Genomic DNA, 22319 nt, shown 5'->3' with positions numbered 1-22319 from the left:
GGGGCCGAAGGGGTGTCGTGAACCCAAGGCTGGTAGTCGTATGAATTGTAGGCGGTAGTCCGTGATCCCGCGAAAGCAACGCTGGCCTGCTAAAGAAGACGGGCCGGCAGAAAGTGCGCGCCGGTTTTGTCGGCAGTGGTATGCGCAAAAAAAGCGGGGTCCAAATCGCCTCGATTGTAGGAGGGCATGCCGGCCAATGTGGTAATCGTGTGACTCTCGATCCGTGAATAAGCGGCCGATCTGCCGGAGTTAGGGCTGAAGCAAGTTGCCCAATGTGCTTTTGCCGATTATCAGCCCAAGAGAGTTGATCGATGGTTAAGATGTCGATCTAAGCTTGCTGGCTTGTTCGATTGGCCGCGCACCGAGGTGGTGAAGCAAGCAGACAGATAGAAGGAGAAGGGTGATGTCCGATCTTGTGCCATGCTGTGCAGCGCTGTCCTTGTGGAGGCTGATAATAACCACACCTCAAATCATGTCTCTGCACCTGTTGTCGGCAGGGCTAAGAAGACAGCGGCGGTCCTTTGTTAGGGGACTGTCTAGCGGCGATGATCGGAAGGGGAGGTATAGCCACCGGAGGGCCCAGCGGCGCCGTGACCCTGGGTGCCATAATCCTGGCTGCCGTGACCCTGAGGGCCTTGATCCTGGCTACCGTGAGCCGGACCACGCTGGCCGCCACTGGCGTAGGTACCATAGCCGCCCAGCGACGGAGACGGGAAGCCCACAGGCGCAGTGCGCTCGGCAGGGCGCGGATATGACTCCACAGGACGGGGAGGAATCGGCGGCTCGTACTCCATGGGACGGGGAGGAATCGGTGGCTCGTACTCCATGGGACGGGGAGGAATCGGCTCATAGGTGGGTTGATAACGCGTATCAAAAGTCGGCGCAGCCGATGCGAAGCTGCCGCTGCTGCCAGGGGCTCCAGCACCCACAGTCAGTTGCTGCTGCGGCTGTTGCTGTGGGGTGTTGTAGTGGCCGTAGTAGCCAGTCGCCTGCGGCTGGGGTCCGCCATAGCGGTAGTTCTGCAGACCATCGCTGCTGCTGCCCTCGGGGATGCGGTGCAGAGTGGTGGGCGCACTCGCCGACGGCCGGTGCTTAACAGTGCCGGCGGGAGGGGGTCCGCTCTGCGGGAGGGCGTAGTACGGATTCTCGGAGTAGCTAGTCGCGCGGTGCTGAGGAGGACCCGGCGGCTGCTGCCACATGCTCGGGCGGTCGGGTGCGCTGTAGATGTCATCCGTGACCGGGTCGTGAAGCTGCTCGTAGGCCGTGTTGTTGCCAGCATAGTAAGAACGGTTGTTCACACCCTGGTTGCTGCTGTTGTACGTGTTCACGGGTTGCTGGAGCGAGCTGTAGCTGCTATAGCCTTGGGAGAAAGCCGGCGGAACCGGCGGGGCCGGCTGGTAAGCCCAGCGGGTACCCCGGTCGTCGGAAAAGGAGCGCATATGCGGGCCATTAGCCCGGGGGGGAAGATAGTTGGAACCGCCGGTAAAGAGGGACCTGCCAGGCTCTGGGCGAGGAACCGGCTGAGAGACGTAGGGACTAGGCAGAGCAGGCGTCTCAGGTCGGTATGAAGGCACAGGGTAGCCAGACTCCCCATGGCTGAACCGATGGCGCTTGCGAGGAGAGGAGTCATCCTCCTCGTCTTTATCTTCCTCATCGGTTGTCAGGGCGCGTTTGAGTGGGCCCTTTGTCTCCTTTGTGTCCTTCTCGTCCTTCGCCTCCTTCATCTCCCTCTTCGCCTTAGCGTCGCCGGTCTTTGGCTTGGGAGGAGGCTTCGCCCTCTCGCCCTCAATGCGCGGCAAAAACTCCACATCCGGAACCTGGTTAAGATTACGGCGTAGGATGTCGTCGCGAATGAGAACGATGATCTCTTGGATCTCAGCAGTAGTCTTGCGCGGGCCACACATGTCCCGCAGCCACTGTGGCACATGAGAACCGCTGCCAGGAAGTTCATCATCGTCGGGCTCGGGCGTTTCGCTCTGCTCGCGCTCCCCGCGCTTCAGTTCACGACGGCGCACAGCCAGGGTCCAATCCACGACGACACCGTTCTCCGGGACGCCCATGCGCTGATTTTCGTTGCTCCAGGCCTGAATACGAAGGACCTGGGCCTCGAGGCTCAAGATCAGTCTGCAGGCGTACCCGTGGGCGTCGCGGTAGCGAGAACGCTGATAGTGTTTGCGGCACCACCAGATCCAGACATGGTCGGGGACGCACCGGGTGCAGACCTTGTTGCGGCCGAAAAAGTGCGAGAGGCTCTTGCGCCAGGGGATGCGGTCAACGGGCACGCCCTGGAACAGGGTGCAATCGTTCATGTAGGCACATTTTCTCGGTTGCGAGATGTCGATCGCTGCGGCCAAATCTTGCAGGGTCGCAAAGCGGCGAGGGACCGCGCTCGAGATCAGCGCATGATCCAACCCCCAGAGGTTCGGGGGGGCCGCATTGGGCGTGGGAGTAATCAAGGTCGGCACAGACAGGGCGGCTGCAGGCTGAGGCTGCATATGCAAGTGCTGGCCAACTGAGATAGGCACAAGGTCCAACCGCAAAGGGCCGGACGGTGGAGCCGACGAGCTAGGTGTAGGGCCGTACGGTACAGCCGACAAGCTGGGTTCAGGGCCATTCGGTACAGCCGACAAGCTGGGTTCAGGGCCATTCGGTACAGCCGACGAGCTGGGTGCAGGGCCGTACGGTACAGCCGACGAGGTGGGCACAGGGCCGGAAGCAGTGCTCACGGGCGGATGGGGCGTGATGTCGTGAGGGGAGGTGGTGCCGGAGGTAGATCCATGCCGGCTGGACGCGGAATCGGTCTGGTGTTGGCTGCTGTACGGAGTCATTAGTCGATGGCTCTGGGCAAACCGGCGAGAGGGAGCCCAGGTGCGTGGGTGTATGTGAATGTGTGTGTGAATATGTGTGAGAATGTGTAAGACAGGGGCGGTGATGGGGTTTGTGTAACACGGAGGAGATCCCGGGGACCGGGAGCGAAGTGGAGTTTCCCGTGCCGGCGTGACGGGAGATGGTGGGGCCTGTGTAAATGCTCCTGCTTTGACCAGCCAACACCAGGAGGCAGAAAACGAAATTTTCAAGCGTGCCAGGAGAATGCCCCGCGTCGTCCGATTGCGGGTACGCACACGCAAATGTAGACAGTGTCGTTCCGGAGCAGTTTCAGGTCGCCGCGGCGGCAACCAGGGGCAAGTAAACGAGTGGTAAAGGAAGCAAACCGAAGGTGCGAGAAACTCTGAATCGGTCGGGTGAGGAGGCAAAGAGGGGCAAGGAAACGAGCGGTAGAGAAATCAAACCGAAGATATGAGAATCTAAATCGATCGCGTGCGATAACTCACCTGTCAAGAGCAGAGGGACCAGCTGGAGGGCGCCTTGCCATGATGACATCCGTCGGCGACTCGGCGCGGTCTTCGGTAAGGTCGATGTGTACAAACCCTCGCGGGGTTTGCTGGCGATGCGGCTGCATGCTGGGATGAGCCGATCCGAAGTTGTGGCCGTTGTAGTCGGGTGGGCGCACAACTGGGTAAGTCGGCTCAGCGTTGTGAGCCGGGCGATGAGGAAACTGGTCGCGCGGGTACTGGCCGCGCGAGTTGTCGGTGGGCTCGGCCGCCTCCGCGTTGCGGTTTTGGCGAGCAGAATAGCCCCCCATGTCGGAGGGGTCGGCCATGTCGGCCATTGCGATGGCGCTATCCGGTCTGTTGCCGAATAGCGAAGAGTTTTCGGTCCCGAGGTCAAGAGATTGGGATTTCGTATGTACAGAGGAGATGGAGTTCTCGGGCCTGTTGGGGAAGAGAAGAGAGTGGTCGGGCGGGAGATCGAGGGAATGGGATTTGGTGTGGGCCGAGGAGAAGGAGGAATTTCGCGAGTTGGGCCCAGAGCGTGCGATGGAGGAAGCGGAAGACGAGTAAGAGGAGCCCAACGGATGGGAATATTTATGTGTGGGCGAAGAGGTCGGGCTCGGCGAGGGCGAGGAAGGGCGCGAAGAGGTGGGGCAGCCACGGGGTGAGAACTTTGGGATGACAGCTTTCTCTGGTGTTGTGCTGCTGTTTTCTGCCGTTGTGCTGGCACTTCCTGCCGTCGATCTGAACAACGAACAGCCCCCGTGTTCAGAAGTGGAAGCCACGCGACCACGCGCTGGCGGCGGGGCCCCGCATTGCCAGCGAGGTGGTCGTCCTGGTGACCGGACGGGCGTCATCGGGGAGGACGACTCATTGGCGACTCCTGGAGATATTAGAATCTCCCACGAGCACTTCCTCTTTGAGTCCTTCGAGCCGTTCAGAAGCTTGTCAACCGCCATCTTGGATGATAAGTCCATGCTGAAAACACGTCCTTGGCGTTCCCCCTAGAGGTCAGGGTCCTCGAAGCAGTCCAAACTAGGCAGCTTGCCGGACAGCCTGTGATCTCAGCAGGGAATCGTCCTGCTTAAGTTGTCTGCACTGCTGACCGGAACAGGACGCTGACCGGGACACGGATGACCCAAGCTCTGTCGGCGAGATCGCCGTTTGAGAAATTGGCGGTACCCAGCCTCAACTGTAGCCGCTCGACGACCAGCCAGAACACGGACGAAGACTGAGTGACCTGAGCCGCACGTGTTAGTCGGCGAGGAAACAACATGGCTAAGGGACGGCGCTCGAGCCAATGGATGATGAGACGACGGAACAGCTATGAAACCCGGGGAAACAAACGGCAGGCCGTACCGGAGATCACTCCAGGCCCTCCAGCGACAGAGCAAACTCGCAAACACCACGCTCCACCACGCTCAATGGAAATCCTCGCAGGCCGGCTTTGTTCGGTGCAACCGGCGGTTCGTTGTCGGCCTCGAAAACGGCGGCAGCAAGAAACATCCGCCGATCATCGCAACGAGGCGTGGGCTGTGGGCCACGTTCAACCGTTGTCCTCCCTTGTGCTCGTCCGGAGTGCGATCACCTGGTTGACACGAGGGCATCCGATAATGGAAGAGGCCAGCAGCGCAGACCTGTGACGGCCCTCAACACGACGTCTGGCTGTGGTCTCAACCGAAGTATAAAGGAGAGATGGTCACAGCTCCCGGCCGCCAACGCAGGACTCGTTCAACATAAGACGACGAGCGCCGGAGAATGCCAACCCCAGAGAAAGACGAGACAGAAACGAATCCAAAAGCCGGGATGGCCTTAAGTGCCGCGATTGCGACCGCGCATGAATCGGGGGGCACAGTTTGGAGACAGTGCGCGTCTGAGCTCGGGCAGACGAAGATGCCAGGGAGTACCCTGAACGATGTCCTCGAGGGTGCCCGGGCACTTCGAGGGTATGCACCAGGACGGGAAACTTGCGCAGAACTAGGCCCCCGAGGGAAAGGAGGCCTACGGAGGACGGATGTACATCCGTACGTGTATCTCGATGCGAAGATCTGGGGTGACGGGCGGGTGACAGGGCGGGCCCCGGAAACAACCAGGATCGAGAACGCCGCAGCGTCGAACAGGGCGAGGGTGCTGAGCCGATCGATGCCAAACGTCGCCGTGCGGCGTGGGCTTGTCCAACGTCTCCGCTCCCCTTCGGTTTGAATAAGATAAGGAGGTAGGAAATCCGAGCATCCTCTTCCCCAGTTCTCTAAATTCAAACTGATCGCAAGCAAGAAGGCCACCATTTCAAAAACACACACAACAACCATACGCAAAGGCAATAGCAGGAGAATGAAACGAAAGGGCTACTGCGTAGCCGTCTCGGATTTGGGGAGGCTGTGCTCAAAGCTCGTCCAGCAAGTGCGTCCAGAGTCTGCCGGGCCAGGCCCGCCCCTCTGATGTGTGACGCAGCCATCGTCATGATGGTGTAGCGAAGTTGTGGGAAAAAAAGGGGGACCTCGGGACGCGATTGCAATCGCAATCGCGTCGGGTGCACAGACAAGCTCGCGCCCCGGGTTCCGTCGCCCAGCTAACTTACTTCTCATGTCGTGATTTTCTGAGACCCGACTCTGCGGCCCTTCCAAATCCTCGGAAGCCGGAAGGGGGTGGCTGATGGCCATGTTGCACGAGAGAGGGTGAGAAGAGTGAGAGGGCTAAGGTTTTGGTGCGGGAGGCAGCAGTTGACGTGAGGCGCAACTGTCTCACGAGATCGACAGGCTGAGACTTCCCAGGGTGGGGCTGAAACGGATCTTGGGAAGCGGCAGGCAAGCAGGGATGCTCCCGGACCCACTTGCCCTCTGGGCTGACATCACCCCGGTATCCTACCTAGTGTAGTGTAGTCCGGATAACAGTCCAACACAATACAACGGAGCAACCGTTACACCCACACGATTCAGCACACAATGGCCGAGTATTCTTTATTCGAGATACCTACCAATGTAACAATAGCACTCCAAGTCGGCCCCAGTTCAGCGATTCGAAAAAATTCCCATACACAATCAAAGAGACTAGTTTTGAATAATGCCGAACACGTGTGGAATTAAAGTGGTAAATGCGAGTTCCCTCGGCCTCGCAAAAGGTAAGTTACAGGACAGGCAGGAATAACCTGCCTGTAAGCTTACGTCCCCGGTAGGTACAGTACCTTACACTAGTTAACTGCTCGCGATCCGCTCCCGATTAGCTTTAGGCTATCGGTGATCTGCGAACCGTGGGGGCAAACGTCTGTTTACTCGTCGAGAAAAGCAGGTTGAAGCGAGGCGAAAATTTGGAATCTGCCGTCTCCTGTGTACGTGGATGCAAGGATCTGGGATACCTAGGTAGGTAAGCTTTAATAAGCTCGTCGGCTAACTCCTCCCGTGGAAGGCTGTGCGGAACGCGCTATGTTCTGCAGCTGTTGTGGAGGCGTCTGATCTTCTGAACGAGGGCCTGGTGAGACATCCGAATGGCCTGGAGGACAAGACTGAAAACTTGGGACTATGTAACCCTCTGCACGAGAGGGGGGTGAAGAGGGGGGTGAAGAAGGGGGGGGGGGGGGGGGGGCGGGGGGTGTGAATCCCGGTCCCGTCGAAATCCAGGTATCTGAGTGGGCTCCCACTCAAGCTGTTGGCTGGTGAACCGACGAAGTCGGCAAGCGGTTTCACCCCGAACACACGTTTCGAAGGTACGAACCTCGGGCTAGATTGCTTGGCACCACGCAGTACCACCCATTCTGACAAGTATCGACGACATCAAGATGCCCCTGACCATCATCCGCCGGCGAAAAACCCTCACTTCACTACTCGGCAGGGAACATCAGGCCACGAAACTGCAATGAGCTTTGCGCCTTTTAAAGTTGGCATTTGCTGGCCAGGACTCGGCCGAAGAATCCACGTTCGCCGGTGCCACAGCTTCGAGATGCCTGAAACGCCATCGGAGTACCCTCCCTCGGCCGGCGCGCCGGGAAGCGATGATCAGCAGATCGCCCGAATTCTCCCCACAACTTGGACCGCAAGTCTGCCTCCGTCCCCATCATGAGGTAGGTATTTTAACCGTGACTTGCGGCCGGCAAGTTGAGCACGGAACGACGATGGAGCGAGGAGGCCCGACGATACCGGCATGGGAGCGCACGCAGCCTTATTCTGTATCCGAGTCGCCTTCTCGAACCCGGCGCCCCGCCAACGCGGAGGCAGGCCCTCACCGGCGTTGCCATGGGATTGTTTGTCGCATTATACCAGTGTTGTGCGAACAAGGATAACGACGCAAGCGTTGAATGCACCGGCATATGCGAGTTGTTCGCTCAACTCCTTCTAGGAGAGAAAAGAGCCCCGGCTTGGGAACTTATCGTTCGGCAAATAACGTTATTCGGTCATCCATTACCACCAAAACCACCACCGCCGCTACCGCCGTCCTGAAATGCCGCCTTCTGCTGGCGGGTGGCGTCTGACACGGCCCGCGGGCACGCTGACGTGCTTGTGTCAGCGTTACCGAGAAGGAGGGATGAGATGGGACGGGGAAAGGGGTGTGTGGATTTCGGCTGGTGGATGTCGGCTGGCAAAAATAGACACGGGAATCCCGCCGCACCGCAGCGAGCAGCAAGGGTCAACGGTTCCGACGAGGGGCCGGCAAGCATGGCCGCGGCACGGGCTCTTGGCATCGTACCGGGGCTCTGGGTACGCTGTGTGGCTGGCTGGAGTTCGGAGATTCGGGGAGAAGGAGAAGTGGCGGTGGATGAGATTTGAGTTCGCGGCGTCGTGAGTAATATGGCTGCGTTCGGGCAGGTTGCATGGCGTGTGCGGTGTGGTGGCTGATGGCTTTCGCAGGCTTCTTCCGTGTCCGCAGCGCCTGCGGAGTCTCTCCGGCTGGTCGCCGTCAACCTCGCTTGCGCTTTCGATGCCGACTCGAGAAAACCGACAGCTGGTTGCCTGGACTTGTACTATGGACGACCCGGTTCCCGGTTCTGCAGTGTCCACGTTGGCTCTGTCTGGGTTATCGCGTACAAAACCGCAGGCACGCTGTGCCACTCTCGAGTGCTTCTCTCATTCCTCCCTCCTGGACACCTCCCCAGCTCCCACTAGCCAACCGAGTCTTCGCCAGAGGAACCAAAGCAGCTGTTCCCAAGAACGACAGTTTCGCCTCTATCCTCCGCAACACTTCGGGTGGTAACCACGATCTCCCATTCAAACGCCCAAACCAACAAAAACGAGTTCCACTGTATTCATCACGCCAGGCACCGACAAAACGCCCGACCCGCGAACAGCGCCGCGCCGCAACGTGCCACATGGAGTCTCACCTTTTGACCGGGGGAGGGACACGCAGCAGGCGGGGACATGGCGCAGCCTCTCTCGCAGGATTCGCAGACTTTCCCTTTTCGGCACTTACACGCGACGCACCCCGGCCGCCCTGCGGGGTCAGGACGTCACGGCAGCTGCTGATCTCAGCCCACCGGTCAAACCCATATTTATGTCTACTACACTATATAATATCTTCAGTGGCAGGGGCTTGCTTTGTACTCCATCGCAGCGATTCCGTTGCCAGCCAAAAGACGGCGGGCGGGGTGTTAACGATGGGCGCATCATCCGCGAGCGATACCACGCTGCCCGGCCCTGGTAAGGAGACGCGTCACGTCCTCCTCAACAGGCCCACACAGGAAGCAAAGATGGAACGCCCTTCCCAAGTCCGGCCGCAGTAGTGTAGTACGGTACAACAACTTCAACGTACATATTCAGTATCCACAAGATGGCCAGGGAAAGCCGGACCCATCGTCCGATCACGCCTCCCCGAGACCCTGGCTGGCCTAACCGCGCCGCCCAGGGGCGCCAAGATAGAGATGGGTTGACCGTTGGAGGTGCGGTGCCGGGAACGAGGGCTGTAGACCAGGGCGCCATTCACTGCCGAGTTCACTGCAGTGGTATATACACTATGGTTGCCTTGTCTACGCTGTACTGTACATACATCCCGGCCTGCAGCAAAATGGGTTGTTCAAAGTTGTCAGCCTGTCGGCGAGACAAGGCCCCCGGTTCGTTTGCGGGCCTGGTTGGGCATGAAGAAGCCAGATACATCGTTCCGCGGTGACCTGATAGTATGTAGGATCTCGGGGAGGTGTCACACAGGCACTACCGTGGCATCGCTTATGTCACTATGGTAGGTATCCTTCTTGGACACTGCCAACTTCACGGGCTGGTTTTGATGCTCGCGATGACGGGATGAGAAAGGATTGGTAGCGGCGCGTCTGAAGCCAATCTCTGCTGCGAATTGGGACATGTACAACCGTATGCTGGGGTAAAGCAGGGACTTAACAAAGCTGCTGGCGGCGAACTGACCCTGAGCTACCCGACCCTGTCGAGCCTGTCTGTACCACCTGTTTCGTGAACACTACGGCCTGTCATCTGCTGTCTCTCGGAGAATTTTCCGGTCCCTGTTTTTGGCTCTGTGCTGCTGTTGTTGAACGGGCAAGACGGCTGGCTGCAGGAGGCCTCGTTCCGGGCGGACGGTTGGCTCGGCTGAGATGTTGCGCTTGGAGTACACACGCGTGTATCGTGGTACGAGGGCACAAGTGATTGGCTCGGTCGTTCAGCGTTATGCAAGCAATCCGGGCGAAGCCGGATGGATGTTTGAAACCCGGGCCTGTCCGCGCTGCCGAGTTGGGATGGCTTCATTCTTTGCGTAAGGTTACTTCGACTTCACCATCTTTGCCTTTCCGATGTTCGGGTCACGGTAACTCGCGACGTAGTATCGGATCTTTTTTCCACTTATGCTGTGGGATCATCTGCCGTCTGCCTCGTGAGACGTGAGCTGGAAATCTACTACCGTACCTAGGCACCAGCGGTATGTAAGGGCACAGGCGCGGTGCCGCTCGGTCGCCTGGTTCAGACGGGCAGCACGAAACGCTGCTAGGCTCCCCAAAAAGAAGGGCCAGTAATCGGCAGATTTTAGGCGAGCCGTTGGTTTCTTTGCTTCATCAGGGAGCATTGCGTTGGTTTCGGGGAACACATGAAGAAGCATCGGATGACGGTTCACCACGTAAGGGGAACACGCTAGCGACGGGGAGTCCTTGAGAGGATGGTATGACTGAGAATTACACAGTAAGGTATGATGTCGTCGAGCCAGCGCGGGCTATCGGCTAGTTGGAGTATGCCACCCTCCTTCTGGTTCGTTGTGATACTCGACAGCTGAAGAGAAGCGAGTAGTGTTTTTGCTGTCGTGGAGTAACACACCGGCCACCAAGGGTCCGGACGATCGAGAACCTGGCACGCCCAACGGTCGACGTGAAACGAGCCCCGAGAATTAGGCCGACGTGACACTCGATAGATGGCGGCCTCGTCAGCGTAGGTCCGGTGTCACTCAAAACCATAGGCACATAGATCACAGGCAGGAGGTGTCGGTGATTACGTGATTGGCTTGAGCCTTTCCACTTGCATAAACACACTGTACGTTAAGCAAGGTGAGCAAATTCTCGAGGAAGGAAAGGGGAAAACGATGGTGGGCTTCAAGGTAGCAACCTCCCCGCAAGCCACAGTCCCCGAATGCTTGGCTAACAAGCCGTTGGACGCCGATGAGTTTCGCCTTGTCTCTGCACAGACGCAGCCCTCCATCACACACTGGCGACATCAGGAGACGGACGTTGAACCAGGGTAGAAACCAGTGGCAGCAACAACCACACTGATGGGTAGACAGAGCCTTTCAAACACCTCCAGTTCTAGGTGAGTATGTAGTCCTTTCCAAATGAAGGAGATAGAAGAAGCGAACAAGCCGAATCTAACAGCGTACCCAAACATACAACCACTGTCAGCCATCCGTCAAGTCACAGAACCAACGGACCATCTTATCCTACTTCCCCCTATCCCCACACGCATATACAGCCTACCTCTTACCCTTCCCTCCCTGGTTGATGGATGGATGGATGCCCCTCAATGAAACTGCTCCTCGGTGACGCCGGCGCCCATGGCGGCGGTGCTGCTGACGCCGCCGGTGACCATCTTCTGGAGCTCGTCGACGTAGGCGGCGCCGCTCCACTTCTGGTGGGTGACGACGTCGACGCCGAGCGCCATCTCGGGCTCCTGCACGAGCTCGCCGTAGGCGCGCATGCCCTGCGCCGCGAACGCGCGCGCGAACCGGTCGCTCGCCAGCGCCGTCGTGTGCAGGCCCCCCAGCGTGATGAACTGCCAGCAGTAGCCCAGCCGCGCCAGCCGCCGGATGTACGTCTCCTGCTCCTCGCGCGGCATCGCGGCTTTCCAGTTGAACGAGGGGGAGAGGTTGTATGCCAGTCTGTCGCGGGCGCCAAGGTTTGGTTAGGATGTTATCATACTGGAAAAAAAAAGGGGGGGAGGAGAGAGGGGGTATAGGAAAGAAAAGAAAAAAACAAAGGCGTACTTCTGCTCCGGCCACACGGCGTGCACGCCGCGCGCAAACTCCTCGGCCTGGGCGTAGTCGGGCAGCTTGCTCTCCATCCAGACGGCGTCGCAGTAGGGGGCGTAGGCGACGGCGCGGTTGATGGAGCAGTCGCAGCCGCCGCGCAGGCGGTAGTAGCCCTCGCGGGTGCGGGGCGCGTCCCAGTCGAAGTGGATGTCGCGGCCGCCGAGCAGGCGGCGGGCGACGGCGCGCGCCTCGGCGTTGGACAGCTGCTTGCCCTGCACCTCGCGGCGGTACTGCTCGGCCAGCGCCGCCTTGTCCGCGTGGTCGCCGCCTGCGCCGGCCGTGATGGCGTCCAGCACGGCCTCGTCGAAGCGCTTCAGCCCGGCCTTGGCCAGCCAGTCGTTTTCGATGGCCTGCAGCGCGTCGCCCGACTTCCCGGCCCGCTCCGCGGCCACCATCAGGTCGTTGAGCGGCGGCAGGTCCGGGTTGGTGCAGCCCAGGATGAAGGCGTGGTCGCGCGGGTCGATGGTCGACGTGATGAGCGTCGCGGCCTCGGCGTCGGTGCGGGCGATGGCGATCAGATCGGAGCCTGTGTGCATCATCTTTCAGTCATGATCGCTTCCTTCCTTTTTTTTTCCTCCCCGCTTCCTGTCCAAGAGAGGCGTACCCATGATGTCGGCCTGCGCGCGGATGGCCACCAGGCGGTTGATGTGCTCGCTGATGGGCACCAGCACCTTGCCGGCCATGTGGCCGCACTTCTTGGTGCCGGGAGCCTGGTCCTCGATGTGGATGCCGGCGGCGCCCTTCTCGATGAAGAGCTTGGTGAGCTTCATGACGGCTGTCAGGCCGCCGTGGCCCGTGTCGGCGTCGGCGATGATGGGGCGCAGGTAGTCGATGTTGGGGAGCTTCGCACGCTGCGCCTTGGGCACCGACATGCGCTCCTGGCGCTGCTTGCGGTCGTGGAAGAGCTGGGCCATGAACAAGTGGCCGACCTTGTTGGGCACGGTGGTCTGCAGGCGGATGAATTCCGGGTTGTCAGCTTGTCCGTGTCGAACCACGGGCCTCCTCTCTCCGGAAGGCACTCACATAGGGGTAGTCGGCAAGATCCGGGCCCGGCTCGTCTGTCGACGAGGCGGTGGACGACGACTGCCAGCCAGAGACGTAGACGGTGTCGAGGTACTTGGCCATCTGGGTGACAGCAGTGGGCTCCAAGCAGCCGTAAGTGTAGCTGGCATCCCGGTTCTGTATCGTGCAGCCGTTAGCCGCCGGCACCTGGAAGTGTCTTCACTGGCCACCCACCTGGAAGCGGTGCTCGAGAATCCTCCACAGCTTCTTGGCCTGCGCATTGCTAGGGTACTCGATCTTAAGGTTGCCTCTCTTGTTGACGATCTGCTCGGCCGTAAAGGGCCGTTTGGTGTATCTCCATCGCGGGTCGCTCCACCACTTCTTGACCTCGGCGACCTCCCGGGCGAACAGCTCGTCTTCCAAGTTGGGGTCCACCGCGGGATTGATCATGTTGTTGGAAGCCATGCTGGGCAGATGGGCACGGCGGTGCTGCAGCCCTCTGGTTCACGCGCAATGTTGACGCAAGAGGGTGGGGAGAAAGCAAGGGACGGAAGATGGGAGATGCAACGGGGCATTGGAAGAAGAGAAGGCAACATCACCAACAACAAAAGTTAGATCAAGGAGGGGGTAGCGGAAAAGAAGTACTGTGCAGTACATGAGTCGAAGGGACCACGGGTGACGAACGCAATCGATCAGTCACAGGAAACTGGAGCCGGAACGGGGCTAGATCGGAGAGCCTCCGGGACAGATCGGTCTAGCGGCTATTCCCCCCTGGCTCCACGTTCCATTCCACATCAGCCCCGGATTCCTCAGTGCTGAATGCTGAATGACTCGAACAGTCCGGAGACGTGGAGAATGGAGATTTGCTGTGATCCATACAGCAGCAGTACCGATGCTGGAGCAGTTCCAACGCTCTGCATCGTGTGAAGGTGAGCCCCATGAGGGCTCCCAAGTCTCAGCCAAGTAACCATCAAACCTCACGGGCATCTACGTCAGAAACGGGCAGGCAGTTCTCGGTTCGTTCCATGGAGGCCTTGGCGTTGGCCGTGAAGTGTGAATGAGTCTTGTCCTTTGGGCCGAGCTTCGCCGCCCCTCGGTCCCTCAGCCGGCGCCCCACCAGGTACCCACTGCAACAGCCCAGCGCCGTTGGCCGAATTGCCGAGCCAGTGCCGGGCATCTGGAAGCTCTCAGTGTTAGTCACACAGCGAAACGAACTGTTTCGACTGCGAGCAAAGAATACAAACAGCCCCAAGTTACGAGGGGTCAATTGACCGTCAATAGACCGTCAATCGACATACCTATGTGCTCTCTTGGCAAAATTGCAGTTTATATTGGGTTCGTTGTCCACACAAACCCGCGTGCAGGGTTCTCACTATGGGGTTCACGACCGCTGGAGAGAATTGAAACTCCCTTGCTGCGGGGGAGGGGCAGCGAACAATGGCACCCCTGGTGCCAGACAGCCGACGAACCAATGACAGGCCCTTGTTTCTCGTCCCCATATCGCCGCGAGCATGTGAAAGAGTGCGTCATAGGCAGAGTCCCTCTCCGCCTATGATTGGTCGCCGGTCCGTTTTCGACCTCGGCCGCCTTCAACCCATCATGGCTGCTAACTTCAGGTAGGTACCGGATCTTACACAATGGTGAATGGATGTACTTTGAATGGTAGGTGTACTGTACATACCAATCCACGAGATCTCAAATTCATCACATGCCCCCGTCTGGGGAACTATCGCACGTGCCGCCCTCCACAGGCCGGCCTGTGCTTTACTGTGTAGATTCAGTTGAGTCTCACGAGAGCACTCTAGACCTACTGGGTCTCTTTAAGGCTAGGTAGGGAGTGCTATGTAGACCCTGTACTTCACATAAGCGGAACTACTTGAATGAATTCAAACTACAGTCATTGCGTGGTCAGGCCAGCAATAAGAGGCTAAGGTACATGCGGAATCAAGGTAGATGATAGAAAAGCCGTGTTGGAGAAGTGACGCTTGCTCGAATCCCCGGGATTTCCCCCTGACATCGCTGTCCTATCAGTTCATTTCACTACTGAGAAACCACGCTTACGCGGTGAATGAATATAGATGTTGGGTTCCTCCTTCCACCTAGCGGGCGGCGGGGGCGAGGGGGAAGGGGAGAGCCAACAAGGGAGAAAAAAAAAAAAGGAAAAAAGAGACCAAAAAAGGGCATCAAAAAATTAATTTCGGAGAAAAAGAATGTTAGCGCAAAACAAGGCCTGGCTAGCGCTCATGGCAGCGGAAAACCGCAGCAGATTATCATTACCATTCATAAAGCCTTCTCAACAATCCAGCTATCACATACGGCCATAGACAGTAGAAAGCTCGGGATCCCGTCCGCTCTCCCCTAGATAAGCTACTGATCGCAGGATTAGTACTCAGGTCGGTGACGACTGGGGAATCCCCTGTGCTGTATGTTTTTGCCCTTGTTTTTCTCATCTTTGTTCTGCCCCGGTCAAGTCCGCTCCGCGGCTTTAAGTAGGTCACTGGTTTGGGGTGGGTTGACTGCTTGTGGGTGACAGGGAAGACGAGCGTGATGTGGCAGACGGGCAGCAGAGTTCGCGGTGCAGGCCACCTGAGCTCTCTGCACCGTCCCAATCAAATAGATACGCCAATCTGGGATTCGTTAATTCTATTTCTATTACCTAGTTGACCCTTAGTAGATCGAAGTTCCAAATCCCAGGGTATCTCAAAATGCAATGGTATCAAACTAAACGTAGTCAAAGCTCGTCATCCTCGTCATCGTCAGACAGGAATATCGTGGACACCCTCTTGGTCTCCGCCTTCTTCTCCGTCTTGACTCGCAGCTGCGGGCCAGAAGCGCCGGTATCCTCCTCCTTGATCGTAGCACTGCCGCTCTCACTCCTGGCGACAGCCCCGTCAACCGCACACCCCTCACTCTTCACCGCGACCGTTCCAGATACACTATCTGCCTTCCCATTACTGCCAGCAGGAGAAGCCGCGGCGGTGGCAGTAGCACCCCCCTCCTCCGCCTCCTCCCCTTTCAGCGCCGCCAGCTCCCGTTCCAGCACCCTGACCTCCCGCAGCCGGTAGAACGTATCCAGGCAGTTGCGCCGCTGCTCCTGCGTCCAGCTCTCGACGACGAGCGCGAAGTCGGTGGCGTTGGGGAACCCAAACTCCCTGGCCATGGAGCAGAACTGGCGGCGCCGGACGTCCGCGGGCGGGTTGAACCGGTAGTGCATCCGCCAGGGGTTCCGCGCCGCGGCGGCCGCGCTCGCGGGAGCCACGCTGTTAGCCTGGCTGTCGGCGAACAGGGCGCTGTTGCCCTCTGGGTCCTGGCTGTCGGCGACGGCGCCGCGGGCGGCCGCCAGCTCGGCGCGGCGCGAGAGCTGCGCCTCGACGCGGCTGGTGCCGATCACCTCCGAGTTCTCGTGCGTGTACTCGACGCCGGCGGAGGCGAGGATGGCGGCGATGGCGTCGCTCTTTGGCTTGTTGGCTTTCCGCGCCCGGATGAGCTCCTCCTGGTTCTCGGCCGTCAGGAGCTTGGCCAGCTGGCTCATGCCGCCGCCCTCGTCGTCGTCGTCTTCCTGCTTGATGTAGTTCAGGTCGTCGTCCTCGTCCTTGGCCATCTTCTCCAGGTCGATGTCGCTGAGGTGGACGCCGGCCTTGGCCTCGGCGATGTTGGTCTTGTTGACGATGTCGCGCAGGACGACCTGGTCGGCGTGAAAGGTGAACAGATTGCTGAGGCCGAAGATCTCGCCCTTCCGGTTGCTGTCGCGCTGCACGCCCTTGAAGTAGCGACGCTCGTTGGACGCATTGTAGCCTATGTTGGCTTGCTGCTGCTTGTAGATCTGGCGGGCGTAGACGATCTCCTCGATCGTCCCGGCGGAGACGAGGCGGAACACGTCGACGTCCCGGACCTGGCCGATCCTGTACGCGCGGTCCTGCGCCTGCAGATCGTACGAGGGATTCCAGTGCGGATCGAAGATGACCACCTTGTTGGCTGACGTGATGTTGAGTCCCACGCCGCCGGCCCTGGTGGAGATGAGGAACACGAACTGGGCGGGATCCGAGTTGAAGTCGTCGACAACTCGCTGGCGGTCTTCGTAACTCAGAGACCCGTCGAGAAAGCTCACGTTGTAGCTCGTGTTGTGGAACAGGTGCTGGAGGATGCGCAGAAGGCGGACGCTGTGCGAGAAGACGAGGACCTTGTCTCCGTTCTCGTGCCAGAAGCGCAGCAGCTTTCTCAGTATCTTCCACTTGCCGCAGAACTCGGGGTTAGCCAAGTTGAGCAAGGATTCCCGGTTCCGGTATAGCTCCTCCCAGTCCTCGGGCAAGCAGGTCTGGAGCGCCTTAAGCTCCGAGTTCCGCTTGTCGCTCGGATCGGCGGCAGAGGGAATCAGCAACGTAAGGTGGTTGGAGATCTTCTGGAGCGTCATGATGGTCGGGAACACAACACTCTTCCACGGTCTCCCGTCAGGCAAGAACTGGTAGCAACACCAGCCTCGCTTGCGTCCCGAATCACAGTCGCACGGCTCGGATGCCGAGTTAATCCAGGTGACCTGGGCGCCATCCAAAAAGTTCTGGTAGGCGTCACGCTGGATGTCCGTCAGGGGGCAAAAGACGACTTTGTCGCTCTTCCGGGGCAGCTGGTGGGCGATGAGGGTCTTCACTCGCCGCAGGAAGAAGTCCGGGAGCAGATTCTGGACGAGCTTCTTGGCTGTCGTCCTGGCAATGCTGAGCTGCTTCAGGGTGGCGTCGTGCGACTGGCCCACGGTAAGCGGTTTCGTGATGGTCTGGGTCCATTCGGCAAGCGTGCCAAAATGGCCGGGGTTCGTCCAGTTCAGGAGGGTCCAGAGCTCTTCGTACTTGTTCTGGATGGCGGTGCCGGTCAGGCCAATCCTGCAGAGCGCATTCACGCAGTCCATGGCCTGTGTCGTCTCCGACCTGCGGTCCTTCAGGACGTGGCACTCGTCGGCAACGACGCAGTCCCACTCGACTTCATTGACCGCCTCACGCATCTTCTTGTAGGTGACATAGGTCGTGACCATGATCTCCAGCCTCCCGGATTTGGCCGCCTGGAGCACGTCTTCCTTGCCAGGGCCGTGGTAGACGTCGACGTGCCACCAGCCCCATCGGTTGAGCTCGTTCTTCCAGTTCTGGATCAGCGAGCCTGGGCAGACGATGAGCACGCGCGGATACCACTGGTCGCCGGCCCGGCGCATCTTCCTCATCCTCTTCGCATCCCGCTCGTCGGCTGTCTTCCCAAAGGCGGCCGTCAGGAAGGCAGCCACCTGCACGGTCTTGCCCAGACCCATGTCGTCGCCTAGAATGCAGCCCTTCTGATAGACGAACCGCTGGTGCAGGAACTTGACGCCGGCAACCTGGTAGTCGCGAAGATACTGCGCAATCGGCGCGGGGATTACGCCTGCCGAGTATTCAAGCTCGATGTCCTTGTAGGGGCGACATGGGCGGATGCCGCTGCTGTCATCAAACTTGGGGCGCTCCTCGAGGCTCACCGCACGCTCGTCGTCCGAGAAGTAGATGTCGCCGTAGTCCGGGGGCAGCTTCAGACCGGCCTCTCTCAGGCGCTCTCGGTCGCTGTCGAAGGCCCTCCGCCGCTTCAGCAGGTAGTCGGGCATGCATGCGTCGGCATATTCGTCTTCGAGTGTTGACCCGGCAGGGGCGGCGGATCGGCCCCCAGCCGCAGTGCTCACCCTAGCCGGCCGCTTCCCTCTCGCGATGGCCCGGCGCTTCGCATCCCGCCGACGCTTGGACTGGATGCCATGGTCAGTGGCGTCGCCCTCGTCGTCGGTCCAGGCGACCTTTTCCTCAAAATCGGCGCTCGGCTTCCGTTTTCGCAGGGCTTTTGCTGCTGGTGCGGGGGTACTGGCCTCGACTGAGGATGCTGTCCGGTCATCATCCGATATCTCGATAACGCGGGCCATTGCAGACAAAGATGCGGTGCATTGCTGCGAGGGTCGGTCAAAAATGGGGGAGCTCCGAGATGTGGAAGGTTGCTCGGTCACGACACGGTTAGAGCGGTGCAGGATTCGGAAGGGAGAGTTGGCGCGACACAAGGCAGCACCCGAGGCGCGAGCGCAAAGCGAGAGCACGTGATTCAGTCAGCTTACGGTACGTAAAGGATTAACAACCTGGAAGTATACTACCAACTACCTTACCCCACAGTAATCTACCTTACACAGTATCTGTATTCGGTGCTTGACCGAGCTAGGAGCGACCAACGTCAAACCGGACAAGAGCGCTTTTGCACAATTCCCTTCATCGTCATGGAGTTGGCCAAGTACTTGGTAGACAAGTTTTTTGAAGCCAAGCTTCATTGCCGAGCCTTTCGAATGTGTACTGTGTACACAGAGGAAGCTAGGAAGGAAGCTTCGGTTCAAGTCCCAAGCAAATCCTCCCGAGTTTTCTTTACAGCGACTGGATGCCACAGCTGTGCCGTGTCTTGGCGGTGGAGATGTCCCCTGCTAGCGTTCATCTGTCCTCCATCTTTCCCCGGTTGGGCTGTGTCTCCTTACTGCGCACAGTGTCGATCCTGAATCGATGGAGAACGGTGATAGCTGGGTACTGACTTCGTCGACGGCTTACGGCAGATATACACGAGGATCATCAACGGCTGCTTGACTTGTTGACGTCATGGTGTTTGTGGCGTTGTGGTTTGGCCATCGCGAGCCAATTCGACGAGTTACACAAGCAGGTTCGACCACCGCGAGCAGGCTCAGCCGCTGAGAAGGCGGCGGGCCAGCTCGGCCGACCGTCGGCTACGGTGGGCTGCGGGTGGTGACAGCATCGGCCTCGGCCCCGCCAAGCTTCGCTTCACCACTTCCTGTCCTGGGGCGGGGCACAGTCAAGCGTCTTGGATCCGTACATGTACTGTGTAATCCGTCTGTGAAGTTCCAGGTGCTCGACAAAGGAAGGTGGCACAGCCTGAGGAAAGCTCGGCTGAGTGGCTGTTTGTTGATTGCAGCTCAACAGCCGAGCCGAGGCTACACTACACTAGTGATCAGGCGCCAGCCAAAGAACGGCCTGATTCCGTCCTATTGGCCTATGGATTTGTGTAATCCGTAGACCCAACCGGGGAGGGCTGCTTTGTTCGGCGACATGTGCTTCCCCAGTCTTACCCCGCTGTCAATCAACCCGAGGGCTTGGGATCCCCCATGGATCCCCCTGGATTCAGCCCCGGGGAGGGAGGGTGAGATAATGGCCGCGAGTTCTTCCCTTGACCCTCTGGCCTCCAAGATCCATTTCCTGTTTGCCCAAGATGGAGCCTGCCAGTTCCAACACGGGCTTCTTCCAGGAGCAGCCTGTCCTCAAGAACCAGTGGCACGACGACGTCAGTCTGCAGCGCATCGCCAGACGTACGGGCCCACACCATCTTACACACCCTACCTAGCCCACTCGTGAGCTGCTGGCGATAGTTGCGGTATACTCGAACACTGACCATCTCAGTCTTCCTCCCCCGCCCGCTCCTCGACCAGATCAGCCCGGAGGTTGCCCGGCTCGGCGACGAGGTCCTCTCGCCGCAGATCTTCGACTGGGTGGCAGACGCCGAGCGGAACCAGCCGTATCTGCGTGGCGGCGGCCGGGACGCCTTCGGCAAGCCCAGGAGCGAGCTTGTCGTCACCGAGGGCTGGCGGAAACTGCAGGACTTCGGCTTCCAGAAGGGGTGAGCAACATTGGTGTTCTTCCCCCGAGACTATTCTGTAAGGCTCGTACCGGAGTTGGCATGCTCAGTGCGTCACAGATTCGTCGCCGTCAACTACGACTCCGACTATGGCCCGTACAACCGACTCGTCCAGTTCATCCGCTGCCACCTCTGGGAGGCATCCTGCGCCAACACGACGTGCCCAGCCGCCATGCAAGACGGCGCAGCCCGCCTCCTCCAGCGACACCTCGCGGACAAGACGGGCCTCTCGGCCGTTGAGCGCCGGGTCTTCCAGAACGCCTACGACCACCTCATCTCCCGCGACCCAGCCAAGGCCTGGACCAGCGGACAATGGATGACCGAACGCGCCGGCGGCAGCGACGTGTCCCAGACCGAAACGGTGGCCACCTACGACCCCTATCCCGCGTCGTCCCCGGCACCGCTCGCCGACGCGGCCGAGAACATCCCCCTCGGCCCCTGGTCCATCTCGGGCTTCAAGTGGTTCTCCTCCGCGACCGACGCACAGATGACCATCCTCCTGGCCAAGACGGACCCGGCCAAAGGCGTGAGCGCCTTCCTGGCCCCGATGCGCCGGCACAACCCGGCCCAGGGCGGCGGCGCCAGCGAGCTCAACGGCGTGACCATCCAGCGGCTGAAGCAGAAGCTCGGCACGCAGTCGCTGCCCACGGCCGAGCTGGAGCTGCGCGGCATGCGCGCCTGGCTGATCGGCCAGGAGGGCCGCGGCATCCACGAGATCGGCACGATCCTGACCATCACCCGCGTGCACACCGCCGTCGCCTCCGTCGGCTACCTCGGCCGCATGCTGGCCGTCGCGCGCGCCTACGCCGCCGTCCGCCCCGCCGGCCTCGGCCGCGGCCGCCGCGTCCTGCTCGCCGCCCACCCCCTGCACATGCGCACCCTCGCCACCCTCACCATCGACTACCACGCCCTGATGCTGCTGGTGTACTTCACCGTGTCGCTGCTGAGCCACGCCGAGCGGCCGCAGCCCGCGAAGGCGGACAACACCCTAAAAGAAGAGGGCGAAACTTCAACTTCTTCCCCCCCACCACCCCCTTTAACCCCGCCACCGAACCTGACAGGCCCGCTCCTCCGCCTGCTCTCGTCCCTGCACAAGTCCTACGCCTGCCACGCGACCGTGCCGCTCGCGCACGCCTGCATGGCCGCCCTCGGCGGCCTGGGATACCTGCTCAACGAGGAGACGCCGCAGGTCGGCGTGGCGCGCCTGTTCCGCGACGCCTGTATCGGCGCCATCTGGGAGGGCACCACCGACGTGCTGGCTTCGGATGCGCTGCGCGCGCTGGTCCCGCGCACTCGGCATGGGGATGGGGATGGCGGGGATGATGTGGTGGGTGCGGTCGGGTGGGTGGTTGAGCGGGGGTTACGGTTGGTGGTGGGTTCGTCTTTGTCAGTTGGTGGTAGTGATGGTGGCTGGGTGGGAGGGGCAGTTGAGGGGGTGAGGAGGGAGTGGATGCGGTTGAAGGGGGTGGTGGAAGGGGCGGACGGCAGGATGGAGGCGCTGCTGCCGGAGGCGAGGGCGGTGGTGTTTCGGCTGGCGGAGGTCCTGAGCGCCGTCTTGTTCATGGCGGACGCGGCGGCGAATCCGGGCGCGGAGATCGAGGAGATGTGCAGGCGGTATGTGGTGGAGAAGCGGTTTGTGGCGGATGGGGGGGATGGGAGGAAGGATCTGGCGATGGACCAGGCGATTGTCTACGGTGCCGGGAAGGTCCCTGGCCAGGAGGCGGCGAGCTCCAGGCTCTAATCCGGGCCAAGGCGGACGCCATACACGCAGCTCTGTGTAACCAAGGTTTTATCCTGTGTATTCAAGGTGCTATCCACCCTTTGCCTGTGCTCTAGGAAATCTATGTCGTCGACAATGCGTACAGCGGATCTGTA

The 22319-nt window shown here is 59.9% G+C and overlaps 5 protein-coding genes across 5 annotated transcripts; 1 reads left to right on the top strand and 4 right to left on the bottom strand.

Moving 5' to 3' along the window:
* Positions 1-536: 536 nt before the first annotated feature.
* THITE_154978 (uncharacterized protein) lies at positions 537-3670 on the bottom strand (the record flags this gene model as incomplete). The annotated part of the gene is made up of 2 exons (XM_003649762.1): positions 537-2814; positions 3333-3670. 2 exons carry the CDS (start codon positions 3668-3670, stop codon positions 537-539), a joined length of 2616 nt encoding a protein of 871 aa, XP_003649810.1.
* Positions 3671-10709: 7039 nt separating this feature from the next.
* On the bottom strand, positions 10710-13436 carry THITE_2108794 (uncharacterized protein). Its single transcript, XM_003649761.1, has 6 exons — positions 13002-13436; positions 12789-12944; positions 12370-12712; positions 11721-12291; positions 11222-11615; positions 10710-11038 (listed from the first exon to the last, which is right to left on the bottom strand). Exons 1-5 carry the CDS (start codon positions 13230-13232, stop codon positions 11258-11260), a joined length of 1659 nt encoding a protein of 552 aa, XP_003649809.1. The 5' UTR covers positions 13233-13436; the 3' UTR covers positions 10710-11038; positions 11222-11257.
* A 1604-nt stretch (positions 13437-15040) lies between these two features.
* Positions 15041-15217, bottom strand: THITE_2042700 (uncharacterized protein; the record flags this gene model as incomplete). The annotated part of the gene is made up of 1 exon (XM_003649760.1): positions 15041-15217. The coding sequence occupies one exon, from the start codon at positions 15215-15217 to the stop codon at positions 15041-15043; it is 177 nt and encodes a 58-aa protein (XP_003649808.1).
* A 140-nt stretch (positions 15218-15357) lies between these two features.
* On the bottom strand, positions 15358-18820 carry THITE_2108788 (uncharacterized protein). The gene has a single exon (XM_003649759.1). The coding sequence runs from the start codon at positions 18685-18687 to the stop codon at positions 15499-15501; it is 3189 nt and encodes a 1062-aa protein (XP_003649807.1). The 5' UTR covers positions 18688-18820; the 3' UTR covers positions 15358-15498.
* Positions 18821-19921: 1101 nt separating this feature from the next.
* Positions 19922-22220, top strand: THITE_2108787 (uncharacterized protein). The gene is made up of 3 exons (XM_003649758.1): positions 19922-20118; positions 20210-20426; positions 20505-22220. Exons 1-3 carry the CDS (start codon positions 20022-20024, stop codon positions 22183-22185), a joined length of 1995 nt encoding a protein of 664 aa, XP_003649806.1. The 5' UTR covers positions 19922-20021; the 3' UTR covers positions 22186-22220.
* The last annotated feature ends 99 nt before the right edge of the window (positions 22221-22319 follow it).

The sequence above is a fragment of the Thermothielavioides terrestris genome, chromosome 1 (genome assembly GCF_000226115.1).
Source record: "Thermothielavioides terrestris NRRL 8126 chromosome 1, complete sequence".
NCBI classification, from domain to species: domain Eukaryota; kingdom Fungi; phylum Ascomycota; class Sordariomycetes; order Sordariales; family Chaetomiaceae; genus Thermothielavioides; species Thermothielavioides terrestris.
The sequence above is the reverse complement of the archived record's forward strand: the minus strand, read 5'-3'. Positions and strand labels throughout refer to the sequence as shown.

Bases quoted from the DNA above. Each gene is read 5' to 3' on its own strand.
- THITE_2108787 (XM_003649758.1), top strand. From the start codon at position 20,022: ATGGAGCCTGCCAGTTCCAACACGGGCTTCTTCCAGGAGCAGCCTGTC. The intron at 20,119-20,209 runs GTACGGGCCCAC...TGACCATCTCAG, and splicing joins TCTGCAGCGCATCGCCAGAC to TCTTCCTCCCCCGCCCGCTC. The intron at 20,427-20,504 runs GTGAGCAACATT...AGTGCGTCACAG, and splicing joins GACTTCGGCTTCCAGAAGGG to ATTCGTCGCCGTCAACTACG.
- THITE_2108788 (XM_003649759.1), bottom strand. From the start codon at position 18,687: ATGGCCCGCGTTATCGAGATATCGGATGATGACCGGACAGCATCCTCA.
- THITE_2108794 (XM_003649761.1), bottom strand. From the start codon at position 13,232: ATGGCTTCCAACAACATGATCAATCCCGCGGTGGACCCCAACTTGGAA. The intron at 12,713-12,788 runs GTGAGTGCCTTC...ATCCGCCTGCAG, and splicing joins ATCTTGCCGACTACCCCTAT to ACCACCGTGCCCAACAAGGT. The intron at 11,616-11,720 runs GTACGCCTTTGT...CGCCCGCGACAG, and splicing joins GCCGTGTGGCCGGAGCAGAA to ACTGGCATACAACCTCTCCC.